The 12,998-nt window shown below is 41.1% G+C and overlaps 1 protein-coding gene across 11 annotated transcripts in view; it reads left to right on the plus strand.

The window, feature by feature from the left end:
* DIDO1 (death inducer-obliterator 1) overlaps positions 1–12,998 on the plus strand; it is a 106,973-nt gene that overhangs the window by 35,214 nt on the left and 58,761 nt on the right. For 9 of the 11 annotated variants that reach the window (XM_075901068.1, XM_075901064.1, XM_075901065.1 and 6 more), the window contains 3 exons: positions 4,095–4,205; positions 8,611–9,490; positions 9,788–10,106. In XM_075901068.1, coding sequence (XP_075757183.1) covers positions 4,095–4,205; positions 8,611–9,490; positions 9,788–10,106 — 1,310 coding nt within the window. The remainder of the gene's footprint in view (positions 1–4,094; positions 4,206–8,610; positions 9,491–9,787; positions 10,107–12,998) is intronic. The other 2 variants (XM_075901066.1, XM_075901073.1) reach the window with 1 other exon arrangement.

Genomic DNA, 12,998 nt, shown 5'->3' on the forward strand with positions numbered 1-12,998 from the left:
CCCCATTGGGGTCCCAGGAAGTGACAGGCAGTTCTGCAAAAGCAATGAGCAGTTCTACGGCACTAAAAGACTAATAATTTATTTGGGCATAATTTTTCATGGGTAAAAACCACTTCGTCAGATGCAAAGCTTTTACCCATGAAAGCTTATGCTCAAATAAATCTGTTAGGGTATGTCTACACTACCACCCTACTTCGAACTAGGGTGGTTAATGTAGTCATTCGAAGTTGCAAATGAAGCCCGGGATTTAAATATCCCGGGCTTTTCAGGTAGTTCGAATTAGAAAGCCTAATTCGAACTACCTACTCCGTGCCGCGTGTAGCCGTGGGCACGGAGTCCGCACTAACAGGGATTTAAAAATGGTGGCGCCCGGCAAGATGCAAATGAAGGCCGGGATTTTTAAATCCCAGGTTTCATTTGCAACTTCGAATGACTACATTAACCACCCTAGTTCAAACGAGGGCGGTAGTGTAGACATACCCTTAGCCTATAAGGTGCCATAGGACTACTCACTGTTTTTGCAGATACAGACTAACATGCCCACCCCTCCTAGGCAGTTCTGACCAGCGTGATGAAACTTATTTCCCAAAGAGCCATTGTCTTACCCAGAAGACAGATTATTTGCTTCTGATAGATATTTTTCACAATGAAAAAGAAAATAGGATATTTCTCCCCCATCCTGGATTTGTCTAGACTGAATGTGGGTTCACAAAATCTCATTTTGTACAGAATCCTGGTATTCCTAATACAGAAGGGTTTCTGTTAAGACTACTCGTGTTTCATTTGATTTGGATCCAGAAGAAGAATCCCATAAAGAAATTACGAGAGAGATCAGTTCGCTAGAGCCAATTTTGTTCTTCACTGCTTGTGGCCTTGAGCAAAAATTTTCCAGAAGAAAGCATCTGTAATTCCAAGTCCTGTTCTGGACTATTAGACAATGTTTTTTCTACCTTTGAAATTGTCCTTCCTTTGTGTATGGCATGCCAAAATGAATGACTACTTCCTGAGTAAGCTATTGACTCTCGATTTAATCTGTCAACGTGAATGTCTATTAGCCATGGTAATTTAAATTGGCTTTTAAAATAGCTAGAAATAGCAAGGAAGGTGTGTGATGGAATTAAACTATGTCTAATCCTGAGCCTTTTACAGTGGCAGTGGTTAGAGAAACTCAGTAACTCATCTCTTGCTTTAACTTCTACTCAGAATGAACAGCTGAAGTTCACAGAGCCACAACTAGGTTGCAGCAGCCACCTCTCTTCTATGTCAAAGAGGAGAACCTGTTCATCAATGTTGTTTGTCTTGTACAGGGTTTTTAAAAAAAATATGATCCATATGTTGGCATATCTTGGCTTCCATAGCAATTAATCCTGATTTCAGAGTTCAAGAGAAAGGAATTGTTTTCTTCAGCAATAGTTCATTTTAGAAAGTAGAGTTTTAATTTAAATTTTCCATTTTGTGTGTATTGATGATCTCCATGAGATATTGATAAAATTATAGATGATAGCTAGGGATAAGCTATCATCTATAAGCTAGGCCTCAGCTGGAGTACTGTGTCCAGTTCTGGGCGCCACATTTCAAGAAAGATGTGGAGAAATTGGAAAGGGTACAGAGAAGAGCGACAAGAATGATTAAAGGTCTAGAGAACATGACCTATGAAGCCAGGCTTCATGAACTGGGCTTGTTTAGTTTGGAAAAAAGAAGATTAAGGGGGGACATGATAGCGGTTTTCAAATATCTAAAAGGGTGTCACAAGGAGGAAGGAGAAAATTTGTTCCTCTTGGTTTCTGAGGACAGGACAAGGAGTAATGGGCTTAAAGTGCAGCAGGGGAGGTTTAGATTGGACATTAGGAAAAAATTCCTAACTGTCAGGGTGGTCAAATATTGGAATAAATTGCCAAGGGAGGTGGTGGAATCTCCCTCTCTGGAGATATTTAAGAACAGGTTAGATAGACATCTGTCAGGGATGGTGTAGGTGGAGCTTGGTCCTGCCTTGAGGGCGGGGGGCTGGACTCGATGACCTCTTGAGGTCCCTTCCAGTCCTATTATTCTATGATTCTATGATTCTATAATAGAAATAAATTATCATTCTGCCTTTCTTCACTGCAATCTGGATAATGTTCTGGAGATTTTTTCTTTTCAGATGACATGTTTCCTACTTCTATATTTTAACTAGCAGACTTACCCAGCATTTCCTGGCAGCCGCCCAAGGCAGGGGAAGGCTTCTCAGTCCCACTTCCCAGTGCTAGAGATGAGAGCAGAGAGCAGGAGGTGTTTAAGGCAGGGAGCCACTTACCTGACAGGCAAGCTCCATCTGTAGCTGGCCACTTTGTTGATGATGCAACTGCCCCCAGTGGGGACTTTGCAGTATAGCTCTCCCCTGTGCTGGCTTCCCTGAGTGTTGATTGTGAAAATTACATCCCTCCTCTCCCTCTCCCTCTGCCTCTCCCTCTCCCTCTCCCTCTCCCTCTCCCGTCCCTTTCCATGTTACGGAAAATAATCAAATTATGGGCATATCCCATTTTCCTGGCGCAAGAAAACCCTAACCTTGTTTGAAGTTAGGATAAGAGGAAGCTGCATTCCCAATTTGGTGGTCCTAGATCTTAACCTTTAAGAGTTTTTGAACAAATAGACTCTTAGACAGATACATCGACGGATGAACAGACACACAAATCTGTAATATAGAGATAGATTTAATAGGGTCTTATAAAATATTCATAGATGCTTATGGGCTAAGGCATCTTCTAGACAATCTGCTGGTATTTTCACAACACTGCATTCGTATGTGACAATTAGGTATTGGTATGGAAAAATAAGGAAATATGTTTATAACTCAATATTTTGGATGTGTCATTCACATTTTTATACATGATTATTATAAAACAAGATTGCTGGAACAATCATTGGGACTTGATTGTAACTGGAGCAATAAATTACATCCAATATAATGTCTTGCTAGGCTTACATGTCATCTTGTAACTTCTGCAGTCTTAACAACACTGAGATGAGCATTCCATTATATCTTATTTGGTGTGTATTTGTGTAAGTTTTCAAAGTGCCATTATAATGATACTGTAGTTAAAATGTATAGTGTCATTTAGTTCTCCTATAATTTGGCACTTGTAACTATATTAATAAATTACTTTTGCACTGAGACGTCTAATTTTTAGGTTCAGATCCATGTTGATTTTTAACTTTTAAGTCCTAAAAGTAAGTGTGTGTGTCTGTGTGTCTGTGTGTGTAAAAAAGAAAATACCTGAAAATACACAGTCAACTGTGTCCCTGTAAATGAAACATTTAAAATAGTTGATAGCATAGATTATTTTGAGTAGTTGACTATATACTTCAGCTTTTATTATTCTTATTTTTGCTAAGCAATTTGCAGAAATCTGGAAGCAAGTTAGTAGTGCATGCATGTGCTATTAGGGATGTCAGCATGTAGATAGCTACACGATTAGCAATAAACTTGGGTTTATCAGTTAATCTTGTTGACTACACTCATTCACCCCCCCCCCCCCGACTGCCTCTGTATTGGGGGTGGAAAGCAGGAGCCGGGGTGCCTGTGAGGAGCTGATTTAAAAGTTGGCTTCCCACAAGCACCGGATCTGCCTCCCCTCTCACCCTTATGCTGCTGCCTCCGATAGAGAAGCAGCAGCATGGAGGGTAAGGGAAGTAGGATGGAGCCAATAGGTGTGAGGAAACTAGCTTTCAAAGGCAGCACTGTAGGGTGTTGAGTGGCTCCCTGGCAGTGGTGTCGGGAGCACACTGACTGCCAGCTCCACTTCTGGGGACTATCAAATTGTCACGTAACTGCAAAGATTGCATGCGGTTGCATGACTGTTCAGTTACACGATCTCTAACATCTCTGTGTGCTATATCCAAAAATGTGCTGTACAACTTAGCAGTTTGCATAAGTTTGAGATCTTTTTCTTTCTGGTATTGATTTGGGATCAGACATGGAGATTACTTACATGTTTGCAGTAAGTAAATCTATCTGTTCATTGAGACAGATTTTTTTAAAATGAAATCTCTTGTTAATAAATGCAACAATCTCCAGGTCCAAGCAATTAAAATCTGAGTCTTACATTTATTTTTAGAGTTACACTTTGGGAATGGTGGTTTCCGTATTATGGAACAAGTTGTAAGTTCACAGTCTCTGGCATTTGAATCTGAATCCAGCCTTGGCAACATGGAAAACCGTTCTCCTGGTAAGTCAGTTTTGTATCTTTGACTTCAGCGTAATCATCTTTTGTTCTACCAGATTCTGGATTTGGGGATCTTCAAAGCGCTGTACCAAAGAATACTGTTTTCTTAGTCTTGTTTGTATTCAATTCAGATGGCAAGCTGATTAGACTAGGGCCATAGTGGTAAAAGTAATGCAATAGGATGTAATTTGTTTTGGGAGAGGGATTACCAGTTGTAGCAGTGATGGACTGCATGAGTAGCCCTCCTTCATCTCAGTGTGCTGCAAGATTGTCATAACCAAGACAGCCTTCTAGGTTAGGGTAGTTTTGCTCCCTGTGCTTACATACCTAGAATTTGCATGGTGTGCCAATTTGAACTGCAGCAGGGCTTTGGATGCACAGGGAGTGCCTGGCTCTTACCCAATGTTGTGTGCAGTCAGCACGCACCTTATGTCATGTGCCCATGTTTTACATGAATGTGTCACTTCAGTAATACTGATAGGAAAAGAACTATGTGGGTGGAAATCAGCGGAATCTGGCAACCCAGCATGTGGGTAAACACAGTGTCTCACAGACCACATATAAAACCCCAGAGGGCTGTATGTGGCCCTTGGGCCGCAGGTTGCCCACCACTGATATATAGGGTTTTTTTTGTTTGGTTTGGTTTCTTCGAGCCAGTGTTTCTCAAAGTGAAAAACTGCTAACAGGCCGCTCCACTTTAGATAAACAACGGCTCTATGGCCATGAAGCCTTGCAGCTCCAATTGGCTCCAGCTTGCCATTTTCAGCCAAGGGGAGCCGCAAGAAGCAGCAGCTGCTTCCTGCAGTTCCCATTGACTGGAAACATCAAACTAGAGCCACTTTGAGAAAAACTGCTTTAAGCTATTGAATTTTGTTGGTTTTTTTTATAGAGTCTCCAGAACATTAGTGAGGCACTTCAAAAAGAAAAAAAATTGTTCTTTGACAGATAGTTACTAAAAGGAGTGATGCTATGTGAAGATATGTGGGATGAGGAATTATCTTAATAGTATTGTAAGTCTCTATTCTGTGTGTCTTTCATTCAGTGCACAAAAAAGCTATATTGGAGCTGCTTTCACATTCATGACTTTGGATTTTTGTTAAGGATTTGACCCTAGGTTTTATGCTGCCATAAGAAAGCCAGCATATTATTTGTTTTAATTACAGGCAGTCCCCGACTTACGCGGATCCGACTTATGTCGGATCCACACTTACGAACGGGGCTTTCTCGCCCCGGAGGTCGAGGTAGCGGATTGCTACCTGCGAACTCCGGGGCGAGAAAGCCCCGTTCGTAAGCTGCTCCGGTGCCCCTGGTCTGCTGGAGACTGTCTCCAGCAGACCAGGGGCACCGGGCGGGTTCCCGCGCTTCTGAGGCTTTGCCAGAGCAAAGCCTCAGAAGCGCGGGACCCCGCCGCTGCTGCCGCTTCAGTTGCGGTGCCTGTGGTCTGCTAGGGACGGTCCCCAGCAGACAACAGGCAGGGGACTGAAGCAGCAGCAGCGGCGGTTCCCCGCGCTTCTGAGACTTTGCTTTGGCAAAGCCTCAGAAGCGGGGGAACCCGCCCGCTGCTGCCGCTTCAGTCCCCTGCCTGTGGTCTGCTGGGGACCGTCCCCAGCAGACCACAGGCACCGGGACTGAAGCTGCAGCCGCGGGGGGGTCCCGCGCCTCTGAGGCTTTGCCAGAGCAAAGCCTCAGAGGTGCGGCACCCCGCTGCCGCTGCGGCTCTGCTCCCGTATCCCTGGTCTGCTGGGGGGGGGGGGGGGAGACGCGGCTAGTGTGCCCCCCCGCCTCCCCCCAGCAGACCAGGCTTTTGTTTTGGACCCTGGAGCAGAGCAGCTGGGGCTGCCAATTGGTCCTGCAGTGCCTTCTGGGCACTACTGGACCAACCCGGCAGCACCCTAGCTGCTCTGCCCCAGGTCCTGATTCAGCCGCTGCTGGTCAGTTTCAGCAGTGGCTGAATCAGGACGCCTGGGGCAGAGCAGCTGGGGTGCTGCTGGGTTGGTCCAGTAGCGCCGAGGAGCGGTGCTACTGGAGCAACCCAGCAGCACCCCAGCTGCTCTGCCCCAGGCGTCCCCAAGTAAGCCGCTGCTGAAACTGACCAGCGCTGACTACAGGAAGCCCGAGGCGGAGTTGCTGTGCCCCAGGCTTCCTGGAATCAGCTGCTGATCAGTTTCAGCAGCAGCTGACTTGGGGAAGCTTGGGGTTCTTAAATTGAATCTGTATGTAAGTCAGAACTGGCGGTCAGTTTCAGCAGCGGCTGAATCTGGACGCCAGTTCCGACTTACATACAGATTCAACTTAAGAACAAACCTACAGTCCCTATCTTGTACGTAACCCGGGGACTGCCTGTATATCGTATAGAAACCCTAATCAAGATGGAGGTTATGTTAATTGCTATGCGAGTGCATAGAAAGGGGGAGTTCCTACTTAGGGATGTTAAAATACAATTACTTTCTTAATCGATTAGTTGACAGATTTTCTGTCAACGAATTGATTAGTTGATAAGGGTAGGCAGTCCCAGTGCTCAGTTTGGCTAGCACCGGTTCACAGCATAACCTCCCCAGCTACTGCTCTGTATTGCACAGCCTAGGGAAGCCGCAATCAAAGGCACTGAGTTGATTCTTGCTGTACGCATTTCTTTTCATTCAACACACACACACACCAGCTGCCGCTCTGCATTACATAGTCTAGGAATGCCGCGCGCAAAGGCACTGAGTCGGTCTCTGCTCCATGCATTCCTTTTCATTCATCACCACACATACATATACTAGGCTGAATGAAAAGAAACGCGTGGTTGAGGGACCGACTCAGCCGCTTCACTCAGCTGTGCAAAGCAGAGCGGCGGCTGGGGAAATGTGACTGATCGATAGTGCTAATTGATAAGCTTCTGTTGATTGGTTAGTCGATTAGTCGCTAACATCCTTATTCCTACTATGAACAGCCTAACAGCAGTATCATCCCTTCTATCTTTATCAAACAAATCAATCTTTTTTCTATATCTTATTCATTTTAAAGTGTAATTTAAAAGTTTCAGAAATACCTTGTATATTTCTCATACTTTACTGTTGAAAATTTAAAAAAAAAATTGGTTTAAATTAAAATGGAGACCTCAGTTTTAAAATAGGTTTTTTTTTTTAAATGATAGAATTGAAGAGGGAACGGGCATGTGGTCATGGAACAGCTTATTCTAATTTGTTAATCCATTCACCATTTTCCTAATTAATTATTTTAGTCGTCTTCTGGAATGGCTGTAAAGCATGGTGGTGCAGCATCCTGTTGGCATGTAGGAAACCTTAAGTGAAATCATTAGCCTATTGAAATCAGTGGCAGTTTTTTCCCTTGACTTCAGTTGGGCCAGAACTTCACACACTGTTTATAAAAGATTTAGGTTAAAAAAATTATAGAAAGGTAGGACTGGTTTATTGAACAAGAAAATTGCTGCATTATAAACATTGCTAAGCTACAAGGGATTAATAATAAATCACTCCTTCCAGAAATGTATGCACACCCTTTAGCAAATGCTACTGTATTGGTTTGGGATAGAACAAAATATAAGTTCTTTCCCTCACAAGTGACTCCAGTTGCAAATATCTAGAATTTAATGCAAATCGCCAACCAGAGAGATTGTGAGAGCCTTCTAACGCACCGTTGACCAGCTATTCAGTAAGTTAAAATTTTTCTGAGTTATTTAGAGATCGGAGCTAACTTTAATTGGCCCACCCTTTCGTGGTGCCATCATGTTTCTAACCTTGAAATTGTTTCTAACCTTTCTAGAAAACCCTTTTTGGTAGATGCCATGACATCTGGTCAGTTAGGAAACAAAAAAATAATCATGATATATGCCATCATGTGCCAGCTATGTCCCTGTGCCATGTACATTGGTCAAATTAGACTGTTTCCATGCAAAAGAACAAATGGACACAAATAAGACATCAGGAATGATAACATGCAAAAACCAGTGGGTGTTCCACTTTAACCTTCCTTGGGCTCAGTTACAGACTTACAAGTTGCCATTTTGAAGCAAAAAAAACCTTTCAAAACAGTTTGCAGTGGGAAACTTCTAAGGTGGAATTCATATGCAATTTTGACAGTCAGAATGGCTCTCTCATTACAATAAACTTAAAAAACAACAAATCGTCTGGTAGCACTTTATAGAGTAACAAAACATGTAGATGGTATCATGAGCTTTCGTGGGCACAGCCCACGTCTTCAGATGACCGCAGTTTTACATTACAATAAGTAATTTCTCCTTCAGGTACTCTCACCTTCTCATTACTGTTGGAGGGGAGCCTCATGCACCCTGATTTAATTAGCACTAATGTTAACTCCAGTCTATGGATCCCTGCCTTTCTTTCACTTCAAGCATCTGAGGAAGTAAAAAGTGTCTGTTTCATGATTTTACTTTTACTTTCAGCAGTTTTAGATGATAAAGGTGAACAAAGTAATGAGGAGGAACAAAAAACTATCAAGCCTACAAGTAAGGAGTTCAAGAAAACATGGGGTTTTCGAAGGACTACAATTGCCAAACGAGAAGGTGCAGGAGATGTTGATGTGGACACTCATGAACAACAGCCACAGCAGCAGCAAAGCCTGTCTCTCAGACGTAGTGGACGGCAACCCAAGCGTACTGAAAGAGTGGAAGAATTTCTTACAACAGTAAGACGTAGAGGTAGGAAGAGTGTTCCTACTGCTCTTGAAGATTCAAGTGAACCAGCATCCTGTCCGGTTACAGATGTTGAGACTGCCTCTGAAGGCAGTGTAGAGAGCACTCCAGATATAAAAACTGGCACTCAGAAGAGTGACTCTAAAGACAATAAGGGTCATTCAGTCTTGAAAAGCAGAGGTGCAGATGATGATGATGATGATGATGATACCTCTGATAGTGATAGCGATGGATTGACTCTGAAAGAACTACAAAATCGTCTAAGAAACAAACGCATTGAACAAAAACCTGAAGAATTAACATTGAAAGAGATACAGAACCGCCTTAGGAAAAAACACCTGGAACAAAATCCTACAGAAACAGTTGATGTCCAGGCAGGAAATGAAATTAAGACCGAGCTACCTGTCAAACAAGAACCCGAGTCTACAGATAGCATTGAGTCAGGAAGTCAAGTAGTTGTATCTGAGGAACATACTGAAGATCTTCAAGTTAAAAAGGAAATAAAACCTGCCCTGGAAACAAAGGAGATGAAAGGTGAAGAATCTGAAGAGTTCACAAAAAGCAAATCTGAGTCTGAGATTTATGACCCAAATACACTATATTGTATCTGTCACCAGCCTCATAACAACAGGTGGGCTATATACATATGCAATTTATTGTATAAAATACTGTTTGAGAAATAGAGAATTTGCTATAGGGAATAAACCTATTACCAAAGGTTTCATTGCTAGATGTATATAACTTTTTTTCTGTTGTAACTTCATGGGGATGTAAATAACAGAATAAATTAATAAATGCTAAATGTGAATGCATTTGTTAAAATTAATAAGTGTTATGAAGCAACTGGCGCTCTGACAAAATCACTAACTTATTTTTGGTTTTCAATTTTTCAGTATTTTATTTTTAACTACTTGTTCTTTATTTTCAGGTTTATGATTTGTTGTGATAGATGTGAGGAATGGTTTCATGGTGACTGTGTGGGGATTTCTGAGGCTCGTGGGAGGCTGTTGGAAAGGAATGGGGAGGACTATATCTGCCCAAATTGCACCATTCTGCAGGGGCAGGATGAGACAGTTTCAGAAACAGATCAGCAAGACACAAAGTTAAGGCAAGTAAACATGGATGGTACAGAGCTCACGAGTATAGGAACAGTTGAACAAAAGTCCATTGAGGATCAAGGAATCAAGGGTAGGATTGAAAAAGCTGCAAATCCAAGTGGGAAGAAAAAACTCAAGATATTTCAACCTGTAAGTATTTTAGTCGTTACTTCTTATTCTGTTAAATTTATTGAGGCATTAGGTTATCTATGGGCTGCAACATATTTTTATATGAAACATAGTTGCTTTCTTTTACATATTTGAAGTTTGTATCTTTCTGATTTACAAGTAAAGATTTTGATCCAGAACTGAATTAATGGAGTGTAACAGTAATTAGAATATTTTTTTTAATTTTTTAAGGACAGTAGTTTACAAACCATGCACATCAGGATAAAGCAAATACCCCAATAATATTTATGCATTTGTTACTCTTTTATTATTTGGGTAATCAAGACACTGCCTGAATTCCTGTTCTTTTGTAAAGACCCATTAAATTCTGAAATGAACATACTTTAATTTTAAACTTTTTTCTAATAACTGTAAATTGTTTTATTTTTCACTGTAGATGTCCAGTTAGTATTGGCAAACTTGTATGTGTGTACACTCAAGGGCTACGTCTACACTGGCCCCTTTTCTGGAAGGGGCATGTAAATTTCATGAGTCGTCGTAGGGAAATCCGCGGGGGATTTAAATATCCCCCGCGGCATTTAAATAAAAATGTCCGCCGCTTTTTTCCGGCTTTTAAAAAAGCCGGAAAAGAGCGTCTAGACTGGCCCCGATCCTCCGGAAAAAGTGCCCTTTTCCGGAGGCTCTTATTCTTCAAAGTAGGAATAAGAGCCTCCGGAAAAGGGCACTTTTTCCGGAGGATCGGGGCCAGTCTAGACGCTCTTTTCCGGCTTTTTTAAAAGCCGGAAAAAAGCGGCGGACATTTTTATTTAAATGCCGCGGGGGATATTTAAATCCCCCGCGGATTTCCCTACGACGACTCATGAAATTTACATGCCCCTTCCGGAAAAGGGGCCAGTGTAGACGTAGCCAAGTTGTTCTGTGTACTTCCAAGCCAATCTTTGACATTGGGTTGTAACCTTGCTATTTCTTGTATTTCTTCATACACAGAAAAGGAGGCTCAATAGACTTTCCTTTTTAAAAACAGTTTTGAAAATATATTTTAAAAAATCCTTTCAAATTGTTGCCACTTTCTACATACAATTATTATGTTTATATTAGCTAATCTCTATGCCATTCTAAATGCAGGCAAAAAGCCCCTTAACTTGAATTTAAACTAATTTAAAACCCTTTAATGCTATAGTAATTGACCTTTCTGCTGCTGATGCTATTTTAGCTTTTGCAAGCCCAGGCATCATCCTTTAGTGCCATCTCTACTTTATATCTTGTTAGCAAGTTTTTACATTTTACATATTTGCTCACTGAACACTGCAGTAGTTTATTTTATGGGGTTGTGTGCATTTTAATGGTAGGAAGAAGAATTCCTATAAATATTGGCTGTTGTATTAAAGCCTGCCATTGGCACAGCCTTGTAGACTTTGGAGTGAATTTTTTTTAATTGCCGAAATTTTTCTGTGCTTTTAATACATCTTCAGTAAAATATTTGTAAATTTAAAACATCTGTTTATATATATTCTATAATTTTAAAATTACAATTATTTCTGTATTCACATTTAACATGGAATATTAAAAAATATATATATAATTTCCCATGTATTAATATTAATTTTGAGTTGGGAATAAAAATTGGAAAACAGTGGCAAGTCCAACCAAATTTAGGATTAATCAATTTATAAAATTTCCAGACTGGATTTTTGTCATTTATAGTGTCTGGACATATCTGTCTGGAATAAATGTAGCAGACCAGATGGAATTGTTTTTTGGGTCCAAGTTACCACATTCTAGGGCAGCAGGAAGTTTTTCCATGATGATTATCACCTTCTCTGATCTCCTGGTTTATTCCTTCTGTCTCTTTTCTACTATTTTTCCAGTTTGGGCCGATGTTTATTCGTGTCTGTTATACATTTCTATATTACACATTACTTGATCTTTGTCCAGTGTATTTTTTAACACATCAGCTCTTTGAATTTTAGTGAGGGCTGTCAATTGCAATTAATGCCTTGATCAACTGAAAGCAAAATTAATGTGTTTTTAACATGTTAATTGAATACATGTGGGTGGTTTGGGAGCATAAGTGGTGGTGGGAGCTGAAGCCTCATCACACTTCTGCAGGTGTCAGAGATGCTGGAGCAGCCGCAACCTGCAGTTTCCTGGTGGAGAGAAGGAAGGGGGCAGGGATTGACTAGAGCCATATGCCTTGAGAGGAGCTGAAGCCCCGAGGCCCAAACCCTGACCCTATATTTGAAAATATAGAAACCCCCCAAATAGATATATTCTGATTATAGTTTAACATGCACTTAAAATTTCAATTAATTGCACTTTTTTAAATCTCAAGATTCACCATTATTCATTTTTTAAATGCTTGATAGCCCTAGTTTTAGGTAACCCAACATAGTATGCATGTACAGATTTCAGTTACCCAACTTGTGCATTTTTTTCTGCCTTTTATTTTCAATTTCCGTGTCAGTGTTTTTGTGTCACCTTGACCTATGTCTTCCCCGAATAAGGTGGTCTTGTGGTTCAGTCCCACATTACCTTGGTTCTGTCAACACTAACATAATTTTAAACTGATTAGCAAATCTGTGTAAAAAAAAGAATTGGCAAAACCACAATTACAGCAAGGTCCTGGCCTAAATGATACCTTATTTGTACTCATTCACTATCCATAATTAAAAATATAGCTGTCACAGCTCTTAATCTTACTACAGGTTGAACCTCTCTAGTCCGGCAACCTCAGGACATGACCAATTCCAAATGAGAGAATTTTCCAGACCATGGGAGGTCAATATTGTCTAGCAGCATTACCAAAACTTCCACTGCTTAACTGGACTGTTGGAGGACATTTAGCGATAAAGTAGAGCAAAATAACAGTACAGAATACTGAGAGCTAGCACTGGTGGCTGTACACAAACTTTT

Source organism: Pelodiscus sinensis, chromosome 18, assembly GCF_049634645.1.
Source record: "Pelodiscus sinensis isolate JC-2024 chromosome 18, ASM4963464v1, whole genome shotgun sequence".
NCBI classification, from domain to species: Eukaryota; Metazoa; Chordata; order Testudines; family Trionychidae; genus Pelodiscus; species Pelodiscus sinensis.